General features: G+C 40.5%; 1 protein-coding gene and 1 pseudogene across 8 annotated transcripts in view; both read left to right on the top strand.

Moving 5' to 3' along the window:
- Window positions 1-201: 201 nt before the first annotated feature.
- Window positions 202-24,983, top strand: part of BLVRA (biliverdin reductase A) — a 49,442-nt gene continuing 24,660 nt past the window's right edge. The window contains exons 1-3 of one of the 8 annotated variants that reach the window (XM_060632170.1): window positions 202-419; window positions 4,245-4,382; window positions 6,446-6,478. In XM_060632170.1, the coding sequence (XP_060488153.1) occupies window positions 6,467-6,478 (12 nt within the window). In that variant the 5' untranslated portion in view covers window positions 202-419; window positions 4,245-4,382; window positions 6,446-6,466. Of the gene's footprint in view, window positions 420-761; window positions 857-903; window positions 928-4,244; window positions 4,383-5,373; window positions 5,511-6,445; window positions 6,479-16,091; window positions 16,196-24,724; window positions 24,821-24,983 lie in introns of those variants that run through there. The other 7 variants (XM_060632164.2, XM_060632166.3, XM_078442590.2 and 4 more) reach the window with 7 other exon arrangements.
- On the top strand, window positions 17,563-22,188 carry LOC132679031 (homocysteine-responsive endoplasmic reticulum-resident ubiquitin-like domain member 2 protein pseudogene; annotated as a pseudogene).

The following is a 24,983-nucleotide window of genomic DNA, read 5'->3' as shown; positions in this document are numbered from 1 at the left end:
TGCGGCCAAGGAGAGGGACAGAGCACTCGGTGAGGCCCCCACCCCTTTCCCCCTCAGGCCTCGCAGGTCCCGAGCACGGCCTAAGGTCATCTCCTCCTGTTCGCAAGCTCCCAATGGCCCCGCAGCGGAGCAAGGCAGAAGTCCGAGGGGCAGGCTAGAGGCAGCTCAGGTTCACAGCCAGCCCTGCGGCCCTCTAGCGGAGCGGAACGCTAGAGCCGGGCTCTCCCAGAAGCGGGCGGGAGACAGGGCCCCTCCCCTCCCAGCCCCATTTGCTCTCCCCCCACCCCCTCGCCCCCGCGCGCCCTCGCGTCCTCCGGCGCCGCGGCCAATCCGAGCCCGGCTCCCGCCTCCTACAGCAGCGCGGTCAGGTGGCAGCAAGGCGGCTGCGCGCAGAATCCGAGCTTTGTGCCCCGCGGCAGGTAAGGCTCCCGTCCAGGAGTGGGGGTCGCGGGCAGCTTTGATAATGCCTTCGGGTTAGGAGCTTGGAGAGCGCCGCCCCTGGAGGCCGGCGCCGGCCCTGCGGTCTCGGGCCCAAGCCCCAAACCTCAGGCGCAGCCTCAGCGCCTCCTAATCTCGCTCCGCTGGGCCCAGAGGGAAGCTAGCAGTCCGGAGGCTTGGTGATCGCGACGAGCTCCCTCGGGAAGGGGCTTCCTCCAAAATGCAAGAGTGTTTAAAAAATCTGTATTTTATCTAAGAAGAGTTTATGGTTTCGGTTTTTACGTAGACTGGTGCTGCGTACATGTACGGTGTAGCCTAGGGGACTGAGGCTGAGCCAGTGGTTCTGTCGAGGCAGCTCCAACGTGAGGGAGACAGCTCGGCCCACAGGAGATGTGCGGGGCCGGGTTCTGCTCCTCGGGTACGAATCCTGCGCAAGCCCCGTAGCTTCTCCTCGCCACACTTTCCTCTTGGGAAACTGGGAAGTATCAGGTATTTCACAGACCCCTGTGAGGGTTACGTGAATTAAGTGCGCTCTAAAAAACTAAGGCTGAGCTCTCAGCAGCAACAGGGTTAAATATATACACAGATATTTCGAAGTACTGATACCCTGAATTGTTTGACAAATAAATTAACGTAGTTTACGACAACAACACGTAGAATAGTAACACATAAATATAAAAAATAAATGACTAAGATACTGGGGACAGAGACGATGTAAGAACAAAATAAGTCTGGGTGAAAAAGAAAGTATGTCAGTGCTGTCCAATAGAACTTTCTGCGGTAATGGAAGTGGCCTATATTTAACATTTACATAGCTGTACGTGTCAAGTGGCTACCTTATAGCACAGGCAGGTCTATATTGTTTTGCGGGCTGAGTATCCTAGGACGGTTAACTTCAGTTACACAGTTCTAGTCATTTGGTAGTAAAGCATGCTAGAGACTTCTTCCCACCTTCCCTCTGGCAACCATCGCTTCGTTTTGTGTATGTAAGGACTTTTTTAAATGTTAAAAACAAAAAGTTAACTCCTACACGTTTTGCCTGTGTGGAAGCTTTGTGTTCCTTTGCCCACCCCCACTCCTCAGTTGTGCTGTGGTCAGCTCTTCAGTAGTTCATGGTTTCCTCCTACAGAAAGAACTAGTCTTTCAGTAAGAGGGAGTCAAGGTTCAGATCTTTCTGGGGGATCAGTGCCTAACAACATGTATGGGCCCAGAATGTCCTGATCTCAACCCGATTTTGAAACTGAGTTGCACATTGCTTGCAATTTGAATTAATAAGTCACTTAAAAAAAAAAAAAAAAAAAAACATGGATGTATCCTTACAAGTTTCAATACAGTAGACGTTTATTCCTTAAAAGTATTTTGACTTCTGCTATCTCCTTTCTCTCTTATTATATCAAGACCACTTTAAAGAAAAGGTAGAAAGTTTTGAAATGGTGATGAGGAATAGGAGGAACATTGAGCAGGAGGGGCAAGAAGGTGGGATGGGGAAGAGAGTGGCTTAGGTTTAGAGGGAGTGTTCAAGAAAGCTTCCCTGGTTCTGATAACCCAAGCCTTGTCCCAGTTTACTTGTGTACAGTTCTGCCCATGAGAGAACCAGGAGAGAAGCTAATAACCTCCAGTTAACCAAGACAAACACTGAGGAAGCTAAGGCCAGAGGAGAAGAAAAAATAGAAGTGAAATGGGTTAGAATTATAGCATGTCAGCACTGAAAGAGAGCGTAGAGATCATCTAAGTTTGTGTAAAGTTCATCTGCCCCCATTCCTTTCTTGTGGTGCAGAAACCAAGGCAGTAAGAGGCCATGTACGTTGGCCTTGGTCAGAGTGGTAGTGGGTGCCCATGCCAGGTGTAGAATTCTGGGCTCTTGAGTCACAGGCAGGCTCTTATCCCCCAGAGGGATAACTTGTCTGTGTGTACCTCAGTGCCTCATATTTTGGGGTCAAAGCTCAAACTCCACCTCTGTTAAGTTAGTAGACCTGCCACAGTAGGGGAAAGGAGAAACCTACTTTAAATTGGTTTAAGAAGGTCTTTTATGCAAAAGTGTTGCCTTTTTTCTTTATCTTTCTAGTGAACCACTGCAGCCTGAACTATCATTTGTTATTATGTGGTAATTCAGGAACTAACTCAAGATTCTTCTGTTTTGTAATTTTTCTTAAAGTGCCTGCTCCTAGACAGGCATACCATGTATTTCTCGATGAGAAAACCTATTAATTCACATTAATTTAATTTATACGTTTGATACAATTATAGGCACAATCCCAGTGAAATTGTTTTTTGTTTTTTTGTTTTTTTAACTTGACAAAGATATTCTAAAATTAATCTGGAAGTCCAAACAGGCAAGACTAGATAGGAATACTCTACAAGTTAATGAGAGAACTTAAACTGCCAGATAGCAAAACATTGTTAAGCCACAGTTATGTAAACAATATATTATAGGCATGGGAATAAAGGTCAGTGACACAGTAGAGGAAGTGAAAAAAAGAATAACTGTGTTTATAAAAAGTTATGTATGAATCATTGGGGGAAAGGATGAAATATTCAATTAATGATTTGGGAACAACTCAACTATTTGGGGGAAAAGTATAGTTAGAGTCTTATGCCATCACCACAATACTATTTAGATTGATTAAAATATAAAAGTATAAAAGAATTAAAAATCAAGGAAATAAGAATGTGTCTATAAGTATTTCTAAACATAATACTAAAAGTCAAAAACTTAAGTTTTTTTGGCCCAACTTAAGTTGGACCATTTAAATATTAAACCCTTGAAATAAACTAGCAAACAAACCTAAATCTTCTTGTTATAGGATTAGGTCTTAGATATTTAAGAATATATTAAAATATAGAATAAAATTCTCCCTGGCTTCTTTTCAAACCTTAACTAGTCTTGGCAAGACAGTGGGGAGGAAGAGAGAGCTGTGTGATGAGCAGGGAAGATGTGGAAAGGCAGAGCCAGATCTCACCTGTCCAGGGTTCTGCCTCCTGATAGTGCCATCTTAAGGGGAGTTGAAAGCTGGATGGAAAAGAGCATGGGAAGGATCCCTCAGTTGAATGTTCTTTATACATGACAGTGCTATTCATCCTAGGTGGTAGATTGCTAATGCCTAATGCAGTAGATTTCTAAGTGGGATTGTTTCACACATGTGCATTTCTCCAAATCATTTTTTTTTGTTTGTTTGTTTTCTTTTGTTTTGCTTTCCCAGATTCTTTGGGGAAGCAGTCAAGTTTATTAACAATGTTTTGTAGACATTTTTTATAGGAAAACTTTCCTGGAAGTTCTCATGTGAGAAGCAAGTAGTAGCAATGTTTCTATGAAGACAAAGGACTTAGGGCAGTTTAATTTCTCTTGAATATGATTTGGGGATTGGAGACAAATTGGAAGCAGTGGAATGGCTATGTCAGAGGTTGCCTGAATTTAGATTTGTAATAGACATTGCTAAGCTGCCCACTATAGAGATGATACCCATCTGTAGTCCCCCTGATATTGTCAGAGAGTCTATTCCCCACACTTTGACCACTGCACTGTGGCAAACATTTTGATCTCTGACAGTCTGATAGAGCATCAGAAATAATTGTGAAATAATAATTTGCATTCTGTGATCATGACTGACTGAGGTTGAGCATTGTTCCACCTATTTTAAGAGTTATCTGAATTTCCTTTTGTGGAAATCAGAACATTTTAGAGCTGGAACAGACCTTAGAGATGAAGTCCAGCCACACAGCCTACGATGAATCTGTTTGGACCTGGCTGCTTGGCTAGCCCATGACTGAAGCAGGGCAAACACTCATTCTCCTGTTTGTCATAATAGCTGTCTGACAGGATCTGTAAAGTTCTCCGGAGCACTCTGGAATTTGGCTCTAGAACCAGAAAGTCTGAAAATTACAGTGCAGTGCTACAGTGCCTTGACTGTGAAAGACCAAACGCTTTTACCCACCCTGCACTTCGGGTATCTCATCTGTAAAATGGAGTTAGTGTTGGCCTTTTTGTCAAGGGTTTTATGGGTTAGTGTTAATATAAAGTAGTTGACACAAGTAAGCTCACAACTGTTATTATCCTCATATGTTTGCATTTTGTTATCTGACTTTTCCACTGACATGTAAGCTCTAAGCAGGCTTAAACTAAAGTTGTTTAGAACATAAGTAAAGCACAATAGAGTTTAGGATAGGGCATCTATGCAGGGGAGGGCAACCAAGTGTGTTCTCTGGGGAGTCCCTGTGGTCAAGACTGTTGCTTAACACACATCCTTGCCTTAGTTTTGGCTTTTTTCCCTGACTTTGCTATCAGTGTGTTAGTCATACCTCTGAGATATTTTATGCACAAGATATTACACCTATACTGACTCCCTGGGATCTGAGAAGAAAGCTTACCCACTTTGTCACTTCCTGCTTTTTAGGGTTTGTCTTCTAGCAGTTCCCTTTTTCATATTTTTTCAGGAAGCATGAAACCTCCAGATTATTAAAGGAAAGATTGCATGTGTGCTGGCTAGGTTGGGTCATGAGACCCGATCTCAAAACAGGAGGAATGAGAAGAGAGAAGGGAGGGGAATTACTGAAAATGGGTTATTTTCAACACACAGCCTAGGTGACCTCCCAGGTGTTCATAGGATTGTCAGGAGTCAAGTTTTTTTGTTTTTGTTTTTTAAATTTTTTTAATGTTTATTTTTGAGAGAGAACGCGCACGAGCTAGTGGGGGGAGGGCAGAGAGAGAGGGAGACATAGAATTGAAGCAGGCTCCAGGCTCCAAGCTGTCAGCACAGAGCCCGACGCGGGGCTTGAACTTCAACGGAGAGATCATGACCTGAGCAGAAGTCAGACACTTAACCAACTGAGCCACCCAGGCACCCCTGTTTTTGTTTTTTCAAATAATTGATGTTATTATTTCATTGTTCTTATTCATGGTTATCATCAGTGTGCTCAACTCTTTCTATATCTTGAAAGAGGACAAGATCAAATTCAGGGATGGGTCCAAGGATTGAGGCTACCATGGCCTTTTCTTCCCAGAGGACTTGGAGAGCCCTCCTTCTCCTCCAGCTCTGAGCAGTCATCTGCATTGGCTTCCTGGACATCCCACGCAGGTAGAGGGGCTAGAGAGGCTTTAGCTCTTTGTCATTTCTGGTTACCCAGTCACCCTGCCATTGCCTGCCCAAGTCTTAGTTGAAATAAAGTGGCAATTCTAACAGCTCTGAAAAACAAATGAAAAAGTTAAGTTTTATAGGCCTCTCTGTTCTAGTGTTTCTCCAAGTGTGGCATGATCTCTTGGATGACTGTTGAAAATACCCGATTTTTAGCGTCCCTTCCCCTGTAGACTTCCTGAGTCAGACACTGGGGGTAGAACCCAGAAATACGCATTTTCAACAAGCAGTCCTTGGAGTACATTAAAGTTTGGAGCCACTATTATTCTGTACTAGTTTTTTATTTCTTTTCCTTCTCTCTCCTGTTTCTCCTTCCCTTCCCTTTTTCTTTCCCCATTTCTTCCGACTCCTGATGACTTGTTTGTTCCTTCCTTCCTCCTCCTTAATGCTGCAGGTTCAGATTAGCCTATCAAACTGTTCGTAATAAATTTAATCCTTTAGAAAGTCAGCTGGGAGGAAAAAAAAAAGAAGTGTGTATTTCCTGCTGCCCTGCTTGTCTCCATAAAAGAAAGGCAGACCCGAAGCTATCCTCTCCAAGCACTAGCCTTGGGACAAGCATTATTCTTTTAAGTACACATGGCATTGTGTTTATCGTCCCTCATCTAGTATAGGAGGTGTGCCTGGGGGTTGGAAGTGTCCTTCTTCAGAGAAACATCACGGGCATGACATCCCAGGGGAGTCCACCACCAGCAGCCTCAGAATCAGACACTGGCCTGGGTCCCCTTACTGGAGGGCTCAAGGTGGTGGAGGCATTTGGGGAATATAGGGCCAGTGGACAGTAAGTAGTGTGGGAGAGAGTGGGGTGGCAGCGGGGAGTGTCTGCCTGGAGTGTGGGGCAGGTGTCATGTGAGTCCTGACCTCTGCTTTTGTCTTCACAGCCACTGAAGGAAGGGACCAAGATGAATGCAGAGGTAAGTTCTTTAAAAGGACCAGTTTAAGGAATGCTTTTCTTGCAGTATTCCTCATTTCTCTTTCACAGAGTGTCTTGTCTCCCTAGAGAGCTTTCAGAAACATCTGCACAAACTTGAAAACATTTCTCCTCCAACCTGCCCACGTGCACATGGTTCTGGGTGATATAGGAGGAATTAGGCTCCTCTGAGTTCTTATCTGTGTCTGTCCAGCCTCAGTTAGATTAGAATTTATCCATTGCAGTTAATCCTGAAACAACAGTCAAGAGCTAGGCGTGGAGTGGACAGCGGGGTGGCATTGGGGTGCTGGGCCTAGAGCCCTGCTTTGTGTTATTCTGGGGACACTTACTCTCTGCATTGTCTCCTGGGGGTTCTCCATTCCACTGTCCCTGTTCTTTGATCTGGTGAGATGTCTAGTCACTTGGCTGTTTTGTTCTTTTTCCTGACTAACCAGCTTCTTCCTGTCTTTACTCCTTTCCAAGCCACTGAATTGTGGGCTCCATCTCTTCAACCACTCTTGGTCTGATGTCCCTAACTTTTCTTTTCCTCTTGTCCTGTTGATCCACCAATCCAAACCCAGGACAGTGGTCTGAGGTGAGTGGTATAGCTTCATGCTGTTTACAGCTTGCAGCTATCTCTAAACCCTCAAGTGGGTACTCAGCACTGCCAGCCTGGCCCCCATGTAGCTGCAGGAGGCCCCCTTTCCCATTGCCCTGGATGGCCAGGTCCAGTCTTCTCACCCCTCCCTGCTCTCTCCTTACTGTTAGCATCTGGACCACCTTTTACCTTACAGAGAAAAATTAGAACCATCAGACATCATCTCTCTCAATTCCTACCTTCCCATTTGTCTTACTGCTCTTCTCACAGTGGAAGGGATGTCTGTCAGTGAGAGAGTTCCAGGCTGTGAGCATAGGAAAACCCAACTTCACGTGTTTTTTTATCTTGGAAGTCCAAATGGAGGGCAGGCTTCAGGGCTGGTTGATCTGGTGACTCGGCAATCTTGAGGATCCAGGATCATTTCACCGCTCTGCTTTTTATCCAAGTGTTAGCTTTATCCTAGAGATGGTTCCCCTTATGGTTATGGGATGGCTGCCAGTTACCCGTTGGGGCTACATGCTTCCTCATTCACTTTGAGCAGGAGAAAGAGATAACTTCCTGTGGCTCTCCCAGAAAAGTAGGAACTTCTTCTTTTTTTTTTTTTTTTTTTGAAGTCCTACCAAATGCCTCCTTAGGTTTTATTAAGAATTATGTCACATGCCCACTCCTTGAGTAATTATTGGGTTAGAGGAACCAAGATTTTGCCAATTGGCTTAGACTAGTCAGGCCTGCCCTCAAGCAGTTCCCCACCCCATACTTTGGCTGGATATAGAAAGAAAAAAGGAAACCTATAGCATCCAGTCCGAGACATTTCTAGTGTCCCATGAGACTCCTGTCCATACTCTGAATTGCAAATTCTGCTGCCTCTTCAGACCTCTTATGGCTTCCCTAGTTATCTCCCTTACCACCTGCATTATTAATCTCATTTCTACTAATTCGTTCTCTTTAATATTTCAAAATGCCTTAGTTTTTACTTTCTTCAGAATAAAATAACACATGACATCTTGTCAAACTACTGTAATCTTACTGTTCTCAATCTCTTTCAAAGGGAGGCTTGAAAGAGATGTCCATGGGTAATTTCCCCATTTTATTCCTCTCTCCCAAGTCATTCTCAACCTGCTGCAGTCGGGCTTCTTTCTTACCATTATACAGAAATTCATCGTAAATAATAATTTTTAAAAATTATTTTTGTAGTAACGTCAATACAAACACCTAGTACAAAACTCAAAAGCTACAAAATGATAAAAGTCAAAACTAAGTCTCCCTACTGCCTGATCCCCTGGCCTTCCTCACTTCAGGGCTGACTTCTCTTAACCACTTTCTGGTGCCTCTGACCCCTTATTGTGAAACCCCCTGTGACTCACTTAAATTCTTATGGTCTTAGGAGTCCTGAAGAAAAAGTAGGAACTTTGCATTAATATTAAGCCTAAAATGCCTGGCCCAGCAACAGTGGCTTTTTCCTGTCAACCTTTGAAAACGTTCCTAGACCTTGGATTCCCTTTAACTATCTTCACTTCTCTTCTGCCTTAAACACTCATGGTTCAGTGTCTGTGACCACTTCCTCACTTCCTTTTATGTCAGTCTCATTGCAGTCTGACATGGTTCTCACTGTCCCACCAGAACTTTACAGCTGAAAGTCACCAGTAGCTCATATTGCCAAATTTTGTGGAAACTTTCTTCTTGAGGCATTTGACACTATCGGCCATGTTCTTGCAATGTTCCCATGATATCTCAGGATTTCTTCCCATCTCTCTGCTCACTTCTCATACTTTTTCTTGGGCTTCTCTTCTGCCTGCTTCTTAAAACTTTGCATTTCCCAGGACACTTCTCACCCTACCATTGTCCTGGGCTGCTCATCCAGTCCCACAGATTTTATTGATCAGATTTAAGAATGCCCCCGATGGATCTGTTCAACCAGATCCTACTCCTCAACGTCAAATCCATCTATCTGGAAGCCTGGATTGCTCATCTTCATTGAGAGGTGCCACAGGCACTCCCAGCTCAGTATCACCCAAGCTGGACCTGCTGTTTTTCACCTGACCCACGTAAGCTTCTCTTAATGGGGCCCTGTACGGAAGGGCACTAGTGCTGTCCATTTCCACGGCCTAGAAGCCTGACATCCTCCTAACTCCTTTCCCACACTCCAACCCGTAAATCCTGCTCTTTTCTTTATTTTGATCTAAAATTTATGAAACAGTACATTGTACCAGACTCTACATTTGGCTTTATGCCTATAATGGTAAAAAATACAGATGTGGTACTTGTACTCATGGAATTTGCTGAGAAGTGAGACCATAATATCTTTCACATCTGCCCTTTTCTTGCTTGACTTTCTGCCTCCTTATCGCTTCCTCACTTCTGTACTTATTCTCCTTTCCATTTTTTTAAATGTTTACTTATTTTTGAAAGAGAGTGAGCACATGCACACAGGTGGGGGAGGTCAGAGAGAAGGGGACAGATGATCCGAAGTGGGCTCTATGTTAACAGCAGAGAGCTCAAGGCGGGGCTCAAACTCACGAACCCTGAGGTCATGACCTGAGCTGAGGTTGGACACTTGACTGACTGAGCCACCCAGGTGCCCCACTGTCCCCTCCTTTTCTTACCCTCTTCTAGGTCTTTTGAGGGGCAGAGGAGGAGACCTTAGGCATAGAACAGACTTCTCAGCCTCTGTTCGTGACATGTTGTCTTTGTCGGTCTGTGCAAGGCTCCTCTCTTGTATGTATGTTCTCATTCCTTTTGGTCTTCATCCCCATTCTCACCCTCAAAGACAGCTGTTCTAATGTATTAAATGATTGTCTTCTTGTTTTCATGTATTTAGGAAACTATATGTCACTGTCTTTGTATAAATACCCTTCACATTTACATTTGGTGAGATTAGCTTTTTAATTTTTTTTGGTGTACAGTTCTGTGAATTACCACAATCAAGATTTAGACCCTTACTCCAAAATATTCCTTTCTGTTGTTGCTCCTTTGTTTGTCACAGCCTTCCCACCCCTAACCCCTGGCAACCACTGTGTAATATACTTTTAATTTTAGTAATTGTATTATGTTACAGTTTATATCTAGTTCTCTTTCTTTTTTTCCTACTCAGCACTACATTTTCAAGATAAAACATACAGTTAATCTGTTGCACAGTATCCCATGATGTGCATCTGTTTAATCCTAACAAGACACCTAGGAGCAAGATGCTATTATTGTCTCAGTTTTGTAGATGAGGAAAATGAGGGTTAAGTAAATTGCTCAAGTCACAGGGTATTGGGGGCAGAATGGTGATGCAAGCCCCGATGTCTCTGACTCCATGAATGTCTTTCTTCTTGTGTATATTCAGCTAATCCTGTCCATCCAGTTCAAATGTTGTTACTGTTGCATGAAAAGTTTCTCAGGGCTTTCTCTCTAGAAGTGGTATCTCCCTCTCCTTGATTCTCATTGCTCTTTACTTTTTGGTTACTTTCCATTCTCTGACCTCAAATATGGCTGTCTGTGTATCTTGTTCATCTTAGTATACCCACAGCATCTGGCATGATGCCTCATACTTAGTTTGTCCTCACCAAGTGTCAGTCATCATTTAGTCAAATGATCAGATGGTTCAGAAACTGTTCAGTAATCCTGTAATGCAATCCAGAACTTGGGTGGGTTAGAGAAAATGTGGAGGAAGGAAATCATATGACAGAAAATTTCAAGGAAAATTTGCTGTGATTCAGAGTCTGGCTGGAGTAGAAGGGCGGAGAAAGATTGTCAGCCTCAGCGAGCCCTTGGATCTCAGAGGAACTTTGCTGAGTACAGGAATGACTCCCAGGATTTTGAGCATTTCAAGCTGGGTGCCTGATAGGATTTGTAGAGCCATTGGCATTTGCCCAGAATTTCAGAGCATAGCCAGTAAGGTAGAGTGGATGGCTGGCATCTAGCACAGAGCGGGATGATCCAGGTCAGAATGAGATGGCCAGGTGGAAATTGGAAATGCCCAATTGGCATTTCTTCTTATGATTGGAACTTGGAGGAAAGAATGGCTCACAGCTCAGGATGTTGGAGTCTTCAGCATAAAAGTGGTCATGGTGAAGGGACTCCCCCCTCCCCCAACCTCTGGGAATATGGGGAAGAGAGGAAAACAGAGGGACAAGTATTGAGTGCTGGGAATTATGCACTTCCAGGGGGCAGGGTGAAGAAGGAAAGTGAAGTATGAAAAGAAAACCTCAGTATGAGGTGAGAAAAACCAAGAAAGGAGGGAAGGTCCATTTGAATTTTAAATAGGTCTGAGGTCTAGGGGAATTCAGTAGAGAAAAAGCCCTTGAATTTAGCAACGAGAAGGTCTCAGATCTGTGATGAAGCAGAGGAGCATTGAAAACCAGATTACGACTGGGCCAGAAAGTATGGGTGGAAACAGCAGTTGTGAGGAGTCAGATGATTGGGGACATTGGACAGGACACCGTCAGGGGCAGAAAGTCCCCAACATGGGACAGCAGAAGATTCTGGGCCTTATAGAGGGAACTCCAGGAAGGGAGATGGGAGTAAGCCAAAGAGTCCATAAGCTGTCAAGTTCTTATCTACTTGGAGCATCCCTTAGATATTTGTATGTATTTTAAGTGTTTTTATTTTAGGTAACTAATATATTCAGTTGATTCAAAATTTTAAAGGCTTTAGAAAAAAATTCTCTTCCCTCCCAGCTATTCTGTTTCTCATGCTCCCACGTAACTTTGTGTTCCTGGAATCTTTCTTTCAGAGAGATTCTAAACATATACAACAAATATTTTTTTTCTCTCCATATGGCTCCTTCTTTTTTGTACAAACTATAGCACACAACTTAACACTGATCTGTTTTTTGCTATTCTCACCTAGCAATCTATCTTGGAGATCAGTCCCTTTAAATACAAAAAGAACTTCCTTGTTCTTTTCTATAGCAGTGTAATATTTCATTAAGTTTTTTTTAATGTTTATTTATTTTTGAGAGCAAGAGAGACAGAGCATGAGTGGGAGAGGGGCAGAGAGACAGGAAGACACAGAATCCGAAGCAGGTTTCAGGCTCTGAGCTGTCAGCAAAGGCCCGATGTGGGGCTCGAACTCATGGACTGCGAAGTCATGACCTGAGCCAAAGTTGGCTGCTTAACCAACTGAGTCACCCAGATGCCCCTGTAATATTCCATTTTAAGAGCATACCAAATGTACATAACCAGCCTGCTACTATAATATATAATATAACATATAATACAGTCCACATGTTATTTTCGATCTTTTGCTGTTACAAATAAGGCTGCAATAAACTTAAATCATCTCATTGTGTATCTCTATAGGATGCATTTTTAGAAATGGATTTATTGGAGCACAGAGAATTTGCATAAGTATTTCCAAATTGCTCTCCACAAATTTGCCCATTTTTCTCTCCCACTTGCAGTGTATGACTATACCTCTTTTTCCACACCCACCAATGTGCTGTCAAACTTTTTGATCCTTGTGAACAGTGGATGAAAAACATTAGATTGTTGTCCCTGATTATTTGGAATCTCCTTCCCCCCCTCCCAGAGTGGTAGTTCAGCACGTGTCCCCATGTCTCACCTCTCAAGGTTCCTCTAAAATTATTTTACATTTTCTCTTACCTTTTTCATCTCAAAACAAGTTTTTTCTAAGTTAGCAGAGCATGTTTTCTTAATCCTGACTTCCTTCAAATGCTGTGATCAGATCTGGAGCTCCAGACCCCAGCTTCTCTGACTCCAAAAGAGGGAGCAAGTTCATTCCATGACTATGATTTGGCTCTGAATTTTTGAGTCACTTTGCTGTCCTGTGTGTGTGTCCTTTTTCTGCTGTCTTGAATCTGCTCCTTTTCCTCTACTGTAGTGGCATTTACCCAAAGGTTCAAGATAAAGTAAAGCAAACAACCGAAAATGGAATTTTAGATATCCTGGTTGCTAGAAATCCATTGCCCACCCTTACTGGCTCCTTTCTGTTACCTTCAACCTCCTCAACCTGTGTGCATCTTCTCTTTCTGCTCCTTTCTATTGCCCTTTCCTCTGCCTTCTGCTAGTTCCCACCCTCTAATTTCTTATATTACAACTTTATGCTAAGAACACTTAGAATGATTTCTTTTTTTTAAGATCTGTTCCTAACTGATACCTTGTGGAGTTTAATCAAAAGTAGAAGTACATTGAGGCACTCGCTCTGTGTCTCTTTCTCTCAAAAATAAATAAAAACATTAAGAAATAAGAAAAAATTAGAAGTACATTGTGTAAAAATGGTAGTATAAAGTTTGGGAGAGAGGAGATGGAAGTATAATATTGTAAGAGTCTTATATGTGAAATGGTATATTGTTTTCAGGTAGCTGTGGTAAGTAAAATATGTATAATATAAAAGCCTTTAAATAACCACTAAAGAGAAGTTGCAGCTATAGCCAATAAATGAGGTAAAATGGAATCATAAGAAATACTGTATTAATCTAAAAGAAGGCAGAAAAAGAGGGACAGAATAGATTGGACAAATAGAAGACAAACAATAAAGTGTTGGTTTAAACCTAACCATCTCAATGATTATAATGTAAATTGTCTAAACACTTCACTGAAAGGCAGAAACTGTTAGATTGAACAAGACCTGACTATATGCTGCTTAAAGAAACTCACTTTAGATATAAAAACACACAAAGGTTAAAGATAAAAGATTGGGGGAAAAAAGTACTATGCTAACACTAATCCGTGGAAACCAGAAGTGGATTGTTAGTATCAGACAAAATAAATTTAAGGGCAGAAGTATTAACTGGAAAAAAAATGGTCACTTCAGAATGATGAAGGAGTCCATTAATCAAAAAGACATAACCAACCTAAACATTTATATATCTAATAACAGAAGGTATTATGGAAAGGTCCACCCAACAACTGTAGAATATACATTCTTTTCAAATGTGCCTAAAACATTTACCAGGATAGGCCGTATTCTGGATCATAAAGCGTGTTTCAAAATTTTTTTGATGATTCAGATCATTTAAATAATTTTTTTCTTTTTTCTTTCTTTCTTTCTTTCTTTCTTTCTTTCTTTCTTTCTCACTTAAAGGATGTTTTGTGACTGCATTGCAACCGAATGAGAGATCAATAATAGAAAAATATCTGGAAAATCTGTAAACATTTGTAATCCAAATAACACATTTCCAAATAATCCATGGGCAAAGAATTAATCAAAAAGGAGATTAGACAATAAACTGAATAAAAATGAAAGTGTGGCGTTTTACAATTTGTGGGATGCAGCTAAAACATTGTCATCCCAGAGAAATTTATAGGACTAAATGCTTATTTTTGGGGGGGAAAAAAAAAGAAAAAAAGAGTTTCAAATCAGGGACCTAAACTCTTATCCTCAAACTAAAAAGAAGAAAGCATGTTAAATTCAAAATAAGCAGAAAATTTGAAGTAATAAAAATAACAACAGAAATCTATGTAATAGGAAACAAACAAACAAAAACAATTGGGAAAATCAGGGAAAGCAAAAACTTTTTGAGGTCATTAGAATTTATAAACCTTTAACTTGGCTTTGGAAAAAGAAAAGCCAGAAGTTAACAAATATCAGAAGTGAGATTCACCCTGTCTGTTTCCAAGCTGTCCACCTGCCAGGTGGTGCCTCCCTCCAGAGTTTTATCTCAGTTGCCACTGTGTTTCAAAAACCCCACACTGCGGAGACACCTGTGGCTCATGTCCACGTTGATCCTCTGGGGGAGGTTCTTGCCATGCTCTGGCCAACACTTGCTTGTTCCAGAAAATGTTAATGTGACCGTGCAGTGGCAACAGCTCAGAGTTTATGGTAAAATCACAACACACAGCCTGTACCAGGGTTTGCTGCCTTCAGCCTGTGTCTTTGTTCCTATACCAGTGAACAGGCAGTTCTATGACACCCACTGGGTCTTTTGCTCATGGAGAGGCTGTATCACCTCTACTGAATGCACTCCTAGCAGTGGAGCCACTTCTCCCTATGAAACCTAGGGGATCCTCAGACTGTGCTGCCTGCTCCCGAGGCTCTGCCCTGCTTCCTTATTGGAGCATGAGTTCCAAAATTTCAGCCTGAGCTCCACTGTTTGCAAATAATTGGCAGTATTGAAACCCTCTCTTTTTTCCCCATCAATGGTTTTGGGAAACAGTTTTCTTGTGTAGTCCCCTGCTCGTGTTTTCATTCTTTCTGTCTTTCTTTCTCTCTACCTACTTGCAGGGGGAGTACTTTTCTTGCATGATCCCAATGCAGTGCCTTATCTCCCCCTCTCTCTTTCTCTTCTCCGTGAAATAGCTCCATGAAAACAGCTCCTGCCCCTCCACGACAGCATGGCTCTTCTCTCCCCCAGTTCACCTCTCCACACCACATACCTGCCACATTCTTTCCCTCAAATTATGCAGAATGTTCTGTTAATCCTTAGATCCGTTTCCTAGGTGTTCCAGATGTTTCGATGTTGTTGTAGCTGTGTTTGAGGGACAAGACATGCCCAGTGTCTACTACTCCACTGTCTTCTGGAAAAAGTTTTTTTTTTTTTTTTAAGTTCATTTTGAGAGAGAGCTGATAGGGAAGGGCAGTGAGAGAGGGGGAGAGAGAATCTCAAGCAGGCTCTGCACTGTTAGTACAGAGCCTGACATGGGGCTCGATCTCACAAACCATGAGATGATGACCTGAGATGAGATCAAAAGTCAGATGCTTAACCAACTGAGCCACCCAGACACTCTTGGAAAAAGTCTTAATAATAATAATAATAATAATAATAATAATTAATAATTGAGCATGTTTTCCAAAATGAAGATTCATAATAAACTGAGTTTATCAAGTGTCTTAATCTAAAAGAAAAACAATGGGCAACTTTAATGTATGTATATTCCAACTATACCTATTAAATAAGTTGAATCGTTTTTAATTAAAAAATGTTTCTACTGAGAGAAATTCTGCTGGATTGAAGACACAGGTTGCTATGATGGGCACGCCTATGGAGAGGGACATTTGTCAGGGAACTGACGGTGGCTTCTAGGACTTAAGGGACTCTGTCCTACAACTGTAAGGAACTGAATTCTCTTGGCAATCATAGGAGCTTGGAAGGGAACCCTGAGCTGTTATGGATGAGAACATAACGTGGTCAACTCCTAACTGCAGCCTTGAGACTCTGAGCAGAGGACCTAACCCATGGTAATTGTGAGATAATATATTTGACAAAGGGTCAGAGATCGGTGTGTTTGGGCAGACTCCTTTCTGGTCATTTGCAGCTGAAAGACATCTGAAAACAAAATGAGTGTCATATAGTTTATCATTTGTGTACTTAGTGAACTCCTGTCAGTTTCCAAAACACAGTACCAATAGAGAAAATCATGAAGTGTTGGCATCAGCAACAATTCCAGTTCAAACAACTCAAGATCAACCTCTCCATCATCCAGTTAGAAACCTATGTTTAGAGCTGCCTATTTTTTCTCAGATGGATTAAGACAGTGTAGGCAAGCTATGGTCAACCTGACCATGGTCGAACTTGCTTAGATGAGTTCAACTCTGTACCATTCCAAAAAGTAATTTTCAATTATTTCTTTATTCTAGAGTAAGTGACATATGTATTTATTTGAAACCACTTACCTAGGGTTGCCTAGGTGGCTCAGTTGAGCATCTTACTCTTTATTTCGGCTCAGGTCATGATTTCATGGTTTGTGAAATCTGTGTTGGCTTGCTTCAGATTCTCTCTCTCTTACTATCTCTCTGCCCCTCCTCTGCCGGTGCTCTCTCTCTCCCCATCTCTCTCAAAATAAAAATAAAACCACCTACCTATAAAGCATCATAAAATTACAAATAGTTCATCACGAAAAGGCAAACTCAAGTAATCAGAATCATGTGTTGCATGTTCAATAAATACTCAAGAGACCATAGCAGACAGATGAGTCTATAGGCCTGGAAGATTTGTTCAGGGCCATTGCAATGCAGATTTTTCTCCACCTTTCTCAAAAGCCATGGGACTATATAATAAAACCTGAAGTTCGTAATTATCCTAAGGCATTGTCTAATCCAGTGGAAAGTAAACCAAAAAAAACCCCAAAAACAAAAAAAAAAACAAAACAAGGTTTTCTGGAATATCTAGAATATTCAGTTGTTCAGAAACAAAAATGCCCCCTTCCTGGATAAATGAAAAGTCTAATGTATTTTTTCCTTTCAAATTGATTAAATGACAAATATTTTGAATTCTTAAGTGTTACTTCCTTAAAAGAGGAAAGTGGTATCTAATACTGGCAAACGTTTTATTGCCCCAGTTTTGCAATAATTATAAGTGAAAAAAAAGAGGAGTAAGAGAAGATAAACAGTACAGAAAAACAATAAAAGCATTCAGACTTTTCAATTGTGCAAAAAATTTTGTATACTTCTGTTAGTTGTAAGCAATTGCCACAAAGAAAACAGAGTACATCTTCTTGTGGTATCTATGTAACCTGAAAATTTGTGGAGGGAAATGTTATAGAATTTAACTTGTAATTAATATTAAACATTATGTTTACACTAATGAAACACATAATTTATGGACTATGAAGTAACATGTATACAATATTTTTTAAAGTTTATTTATTTTGAGAGGGAGGACCAGAGGGAGAGGGGGAGAGAGAATTCCAAGCAGGCTCTGCATTGTCAGCTCAGAGCCTGATGCAGTGCTCGAACTCATGAACCATGAAAACATGACCTGAGCTAAAATCAAGTGTTGTCAGATGCTTAACTGACTGAGCCCCAATATACATACAGATTTTTAAGATATAGCTTGAGACTTAAAGAAGCTTAGTTTTTGTGGCTGTGGGTTATATTCCCAGACCCCTAAGCTTTTATTCCTTTTATTGTATAGAATAAAACTTTGGTGGGAAACTTTGAGAAGCATGTTAGATAGAAGCATGTTAGATAGAAGATATTAGATAATCCTTTTAAAAAACACCTTTATTGAGGTATACTCGATATATAATACACTGCACATATTCACCGTGCAGTTTGATAAGTTTTGATGTATGTATACATCTGTGAATACATCCTAGCAATCTAGGTAATGAGGTTATGCATCACCTGCAGAAGCTTCTTCATTTTCCTTTGTAATTTCTCTCTTCATCCCTCCTCACCATCTGTCAACTAGGCAAGTGATCTCTAATCTGCCTTCTGTCAGTATAGATTACTTTGCACTGCCCAGACTTTTGTATAAATGGAATAATACACTATGTGTTTTTTGAGGGAGTGTGTTAAAAAAAAAGGAAAGAAAGAAAGAAAGAAAGAAACAAACAAACCTTGTTTAGAGCTTCCAGTACTTCAGAAGGATTGAGACAGTGCACGCTTCTACAAGCACAAATGGACCCTATACAGAGTTACCAGTTCCCACATGTAATGTAAAGAAATGGAGATAGCTAGTTTCTCGGGCAAACTATTCCACCTAGATTCCCAGTGTATCCTGCTTTTAGCCCCCCTGCAAGTGTTACGATGACAAATACGTATGCTCATTAGTATTATGTGCAATATCGAACAGTAGTTTCAGCTCAGGCCACATCAAATGCCAACCCAGCTCAGCCTACTGCTTCACAGCCTCTACATTTGGCACATGTTCCTGGGGAGTAATCTCACCAGCTCCAAATCTAGTGGTCAAAGAAAATGGATCCAAAGGAGGATGTTCAAATGAATGCACAGGGAGGGTCAGTGCTAAATGAAAATGTCAGCTGACACTGGCTAGATTGGAGGTACATGTTTTCATAAGCTGCAGTTCCCTTCAGCACAGTATATTTCTTTTCTTCCTTTTTTCAGTTTATCATGGCAACGGAAGTCATGTTACTAGTTTATGTACAGCAAGTTGGATGATTTCCTGTTAGGCAAGAAAGAGGTCAGCTGTTGCTGTAACATTGTCACAGTTAACAGTGATGGGAAACAAACATGAAAAAGTAGATCATTGTATGGATGATGGGCTTAATGGTGAGGGTTGTGAAGGTGCAGATGAAGATGACCATCAATTTAAAGACCTCGAGGGCCGCCTGGGTGGCTCAGTTGGTTAACTGACCGACATGGGCTCAGGTCATGCTCTCGAAGTTTGTGAGTTTGAGCCCCACGTCAGGCTCTGTGCTGGCAGCTCAGAGCCTGGAGCCTACTTTGGATTCTGTGTCTCCCCCTCTCTTCCCCTCCCTTGCTCACGCTCTGTGTCTCTCTGTCTCTCAATAATAAATAAATGTTAAAAAAAAAAAAAAAAAAAGACCTCGGTTAATGGCTTTTGCTTGGTCTTTTATCACTGCGTTCTGTACGTAATACCAGAGGGGCTTCCAGATGTCAGCAGTTAAGCATGAAAAGTTATTGCAGCTGAAGAGGAGGGTTTGACTTTAGGAAAGTGTTTTAAATAATAGTATAGTATATATATGTGTGTGTGTGTGTGTGTGTGTGTGTAAACACATACATACATGTTATATATAATTAAATATATAACCTTTTTATTACGTACAGAGGTTTTTTTTTGTTAAATGTAAGCTTATATATATGAATACCATAAACACAAATGGATTGCTAATTGTGTGATTTTTAAAGATACTAACAGAACATAGTGTAACAACATTGATCTTCCAAACTTTATTCATCTCAATTATATATATTATACCAAGACAGACATATTTATGAATCTTATTTTTTGTTTTAAGTTTACTTATTTACTATTGAGAGAGACAGAGACAGCACGAGGAGGGGAGGGACAGAGAGAGAGAGAGAAAGAGAGTGAGAGAGAATCCCAAGCAGGCTCTGCAGTGTCAGTACAGAGCCCAATGGAGGCTTGAACTCCTGAAGCATGAGATCATGACATGAACCGAGACCAAGAGCTGGATGCTTAACCAACTGAACGACCCAGGTGCCCCTATGAGTCTTATTTCTTTTTCTTTTTTTTTTAACGTTTATTTATTTTTGAGAGAGAGAGACAGAGCATGAACGGGGGAGGGTCAGAGAGAGAGGGAGACACAGAATCTGAAACAGGCTCCAGGCTCTGAGCGGTCAGCACAGAGCCCTACGCGGGGCTCGAACTCACGGACCGCGAGATCATGACCTGAGCCGAAGTCGGACGCTTAACTGACTGAGCCACCCAGGCTCCCCGAGTCTTATTTCTTAAAAGAGCTGCTTTGTGTATAAATATCTATGGTTAGTAGTTCAGCGTGTGTACCATTCAGTGTGTAATTTAATATACTTTCTATGAATTATTCTGAAAGTTTTAAGTGGATGATCTCACAGTTTTTAATGAAGAATGTTACTGAGTTTAAATGTGCTACTAGCTTCTTGTCTAGCCATAAACCAAGAAACTTAGCAGTGATCTTAATTTTATTAGGTAAGGGACACCTATTTTAAGAGCATGTATCATCTATTGGAGTTAGTACCTTAAAGAAAAGATTGCTCTTCAGTGGCATCAACAGTGGTATAAAATATTTTATAAAGGCAATATAAAAGAGAATACTTTTATAAAATCAATTATCCTAGAAATCATTTTACATTACAAGAAAATTACGGACCAGTAACTCTCATGAACATAAATGCAAACACTCTTAATAAGATTTTAGTGAATAGAATCATCAATAAATAAAAAGGATAATACGTGATGGCCAAGTGATGTTTACCCTAGGAATGAAAGGCATCATCAGATCCATAGACTTTAAGAAGAAAAAAAATTATATGATCATCTCAATAGATCAGAAAAGGAATTTGATTAAACTGTTTTTAGTTTTAAAAACCATAAAAACCATTTATAGTTTTAAAAAACAGCAAAAATATGAATAGAAGGAAATATTCACATCATGATAAAGGGTATCTACAAAAAAATCTACAGCTAACTTAAGTTTTCATGGTAAAAGACCCAAAGTTTTTCCCCTTAGATTAGAAAGTAGGCAAGAATGTCTACTGTCACTAATCCTAGTCAAAATCATAGTGGAAGACCCACCCAGTGCAATAAGGCAAGAAAAGTAAATAAAGCACTGCAGATTGGGAAGGAAAAAATGAAACCATCTCTATTTATGTCTGACTTTATGGTCTATCTAGAAAATCTGACAGAATCTACAAAAAAAGCTGCTAGAAGTAATGAGTTCAGCAGGATTACAAGATCCAAATTGGCATATAAAAATCAATTATATCTTTGCAATAAACAATGAGAAGTGGAAACTAAAAAAACATAGTATTTACTAGCACTAAAAATCATAAATACTTAGGTATAAATTTAACAAAACATGGCAAGATTCATACACTGAAAATGATAGAATGAACGAAGTCAAAGAAGACCTAAATAAATGGGGATATATACCATGTTCATGGATTTGAAGATTCATTATTCCAGGATATTTGTTTTTTCCCCCCCAAACTATATTCAATGTAATCCCATTCAAAATCCTGGCAGTTTTTTTCTTTTTGGTAGAAATTGACAAGCTCATCCTAAAATTTATATGTAAAGCCAGGAAAACTAGAATTTTTGAAAAGAAAAAAAAGTTGGAAGGTTGACAGTAATTGATAGTTAGGTTTATAGTAAGTTTATAGTTAACTTTGTAGTAAGGTTAAAACTTACTATAAAACTACAATAATTGAGACAATATCCACCCCCAAAAATGCAAAGGCATTTAAATGGAAAAAGAATAGTTTTTCTCAATAAATTTTTGTTGGAACAATTGGATATCATATGCAAAGAGGAAGAAAAAAAAAAAAAGAACCTTGCTGGCCTCCAGAGGAGATGGCACATGAGCTGGGTGTGAAGTCTGGGTATATTTACATACAAGCCTGGCATACTTCTGCCTCATTGTAGACAGTTGGTATAGAGCCTGTGGAATACACATTCTAGAGGCTGCATCTCTACCTATCAAGAGCCCTTGTATCTACCTTAACACCATATATAAAAATTCAAATCAGAATATAAACTATAACATAACTAAAACTATAAATCTTAACTATAAAACTGCTAAAAGAAAACATAGGAGAAAACCTTTGTACCCTTGGGTTAGCCAGAAGAATGATATATTAAAATTTTTGTGATAAGTTGGACTTCATCAAAATTAAGAACTTTAACTTTAGCCTCTCAAGAGCCATTCTTAAGAAAATGAAAAGACAAGCTGGAAGCTGTTTGCAAATTACAAATTTGATAAATGAACAAAATGAATATATTAAAAACATATAAAGAACTCTAAAAACTCAATAATAACAATCCAGCAGAAGGTGGCAAAAGATTTTAACAGATGCTTTAACAAAGAAGATACAGACATCTATAGGCAGATGGCAAATAAGCACACAAAACAATGCTCAACATCACTAGTCATTATGGAAATATATGTAGAAATCAGAGATACCACAACATACCAATTATACTGGCTAAAATGAAGAAGAGGAGAAAAACCTGATGGTACCAGGTGTTGGTAAGAATGTAGAACTCAGACATTGGTGGTGAGAATGCAGAACAGCACATATAGCTTTGCCAAGGTTCACTTCAGTAAATAGTTTCACAATTTCTCATAAAATTAAACCCATACTTAACATGTGACCCAGCAGACATAACATATGTATGACTTAACATAATTCACAAACATATGACTTAACATATGACCCAGCACTCTTATACCTAGGTATTTACCCAAGTTAAATAAGAACTGTGTTTATACAAAAACTAGTCCATGATTGACTATAGCGGTTTTATTCATAAAAGAATGAATTATGAATTCATTCGAGCTTGGAGCATCAGAAATGTTCTTCCTTTGCTAAATGGATAAACAAACCAGGATATGTATACAATGGACTGCTACTACTTAGTAATAAAAAGAAAGAAATTACTGCAACATGTAACAACATAGATGAAAAATGCATTGTTCTAAGTTGAAGCCAGACTCAAAAGACTATATACTGTATGACTTCATTTATATGACTTTCTGGAAAAGGCAAAACTGTTGACACAGTAAGCCAATCAATGGTTGCCTGGAGTGGGAGTTGGATTTGACTTTTACAAAGGACGTAGGTAATTATGGAGGAGGCTGATAGAATTATTCTATATCTTTACTTGTGGTAGTAATATGTATGTTGGTCAAAACTCATGGAAATGTACACTAAAATGGGTGAATTTTATTAGATACAAAAAATCTAACTGATAGCATCAAAAAGGGCTTCGTAAGATCCTTGGGTCTTGAAAGTTTTGAAGGTGTCCTGGTGGGGAGTAGGGAGGAGCTCAAGGGACAAAGGATTTGCAAAGACTTAAAGGTAGCAAACAGTGGTGCCTGGGTGGCTCAGTTGGTTAAGCATCCGACTCTTGATTTCGGCTCTAGAGACTTGAGATTTGAGATTTTTGTGAGATTGAGCCCTGCATTAGGCCCCACACTGTCAGCATGGAAACTACCTGGGATTCTCTCTCCCTCTCTGTCTCTGCCCCTCCCCCGTTCATGCTCTGTCTCTCTCTGTCTCAACAATAAATAAACGTTAAAAAAAAAAATTAAAAAGAATAGAACAGGGCAAGAAGTAAAGCAGTTATAAAAGCTGTGGGAACAGTCCAAAAGAGGAGATGGTAGCTTGGATTAGGGGGTAGCAATGAAGATGGACAGAAGTAGATAGAAGGCTTATGGACGGATCTTGGCCACTTATGGGTGAATTGGGTATGGAATGTGGGGCAGAGAAAAAAGGCCAGGATAACTCCCAAGTTTAAGGACCTGAGCAACCTAGTAGATGGTGGTGGCATTACTGAGATGGAGAGTGAGGGAAATATACCTTGGGTGAGGGGTTGGAGTAGAGAATGAAAAACTTCCCATGTTTTTGTTCCATGAACACCAAGGGGCAGAGGGTTTTTTTTTTTTTTTTTTATGTTAAAGTATTTTTTTTTGTTGAGATATAATTGACACATAATAATACATTAGTATCAGATGTACAGCATAATGATTGAGGATTCTTTTCTTTTTTAAAGAACTTGGGCTTTGGTATTTTTCTCTCTTTACCTGGTGTCTCAGTTTAGGCTGCTATGATAAAGCAAAGAAAGTACCACAGACCAGATGGCTTATAAACAACAGAAGTCTATTTCTTACAGTTCGGGGGCTAGAAGTCCAAGATCAGGCTGTGTGGTGGGGTTCTGGTAAGGGACCTCTTCTGGATTGCAGATTGCTGACACCTGGGCAGAGAGCAGGACGAGGAAGCAAGGTCTTTTGTGACTCATAAGGGCACTAATCCCATTCATGAGGGCTCCTACCTTATGCACTCCTCTAATCCTAATTACCTCCCAAAGTCCCTACTTCCTAATACTGTTATATTGGGGGTTAGGATTTCAACATATGAATTTTAGGAGGACACAGTCAGTCAATAACAGGAAAATGGAGGCTTTAATCAGGGGAGGGACTTAGTTTTTATCTTAAGCAACTGCTCTGGCAGGCCTGTCGATGAGACATGGAAAGGGTGAGATTAGGAGTGAGAGCAGTTGGTGATTTAGTGTGGCATCAGGTGGAGACAAAGAAATCCTGGGTCAACACTAGAACAGTTTACACAGGAAGGGGCAGAATTAGTGGGAAATGGTGATACCAGATATCTCAGGTGACAGGTGAGTCCTAGGTGATGTTCCCATTTGTATGCTGAGAGACATCCAAGAAGAACTGGGTGTAAGGGATGTGTAGATAATTTTTTATCAGTTTGGATTATATTAAGTGGCTCTATACCTTTAAAGAACTGACTTGATTTTTTCATTCTGATACTATTTGCATACAGCACCCAGCAGTATACCTGAGTAATAGGTAAGCTACCACAGTACCGTGGGAGTGAAGTTGGTTGGAATGCAGACAGCCAATGTGGAATCTGAACAAGGTGACTGCTCATGGTTTTCCCTGTGTTCTGTGTGCCAGCATCTCACTAAGTACCTGTGGCCTCGGAATGAGTCCCACCTGTATCAGATTTGTATGTCCACTGGAGGAAGGATTCAGGGAGTACAGAGGTACAGCTTAACGAGGAAAATCTCTTATCTTTGGAA

The sequence above is a fragment of the Panthera onca genome, chromosome A2, assembly GCF_046562875.1.
Source record: "Panthera onca isolate mPanOnc1 chromosome A2, mPanOnc1 haplotype 2, whole genome shotgun sequence".
In the NCBI taxonomy this organism is placed as follows: Eukaryota; Metazoa; Chordata; class Mammalia; order Carnivora; family Felidae; genus Panthera; species Panthera onca.
The sequence above is the reverse complement of the archived record's forward strand: the minus strand, read 5'-3'. Positions and strand labels throughout refer to the sequence as shown.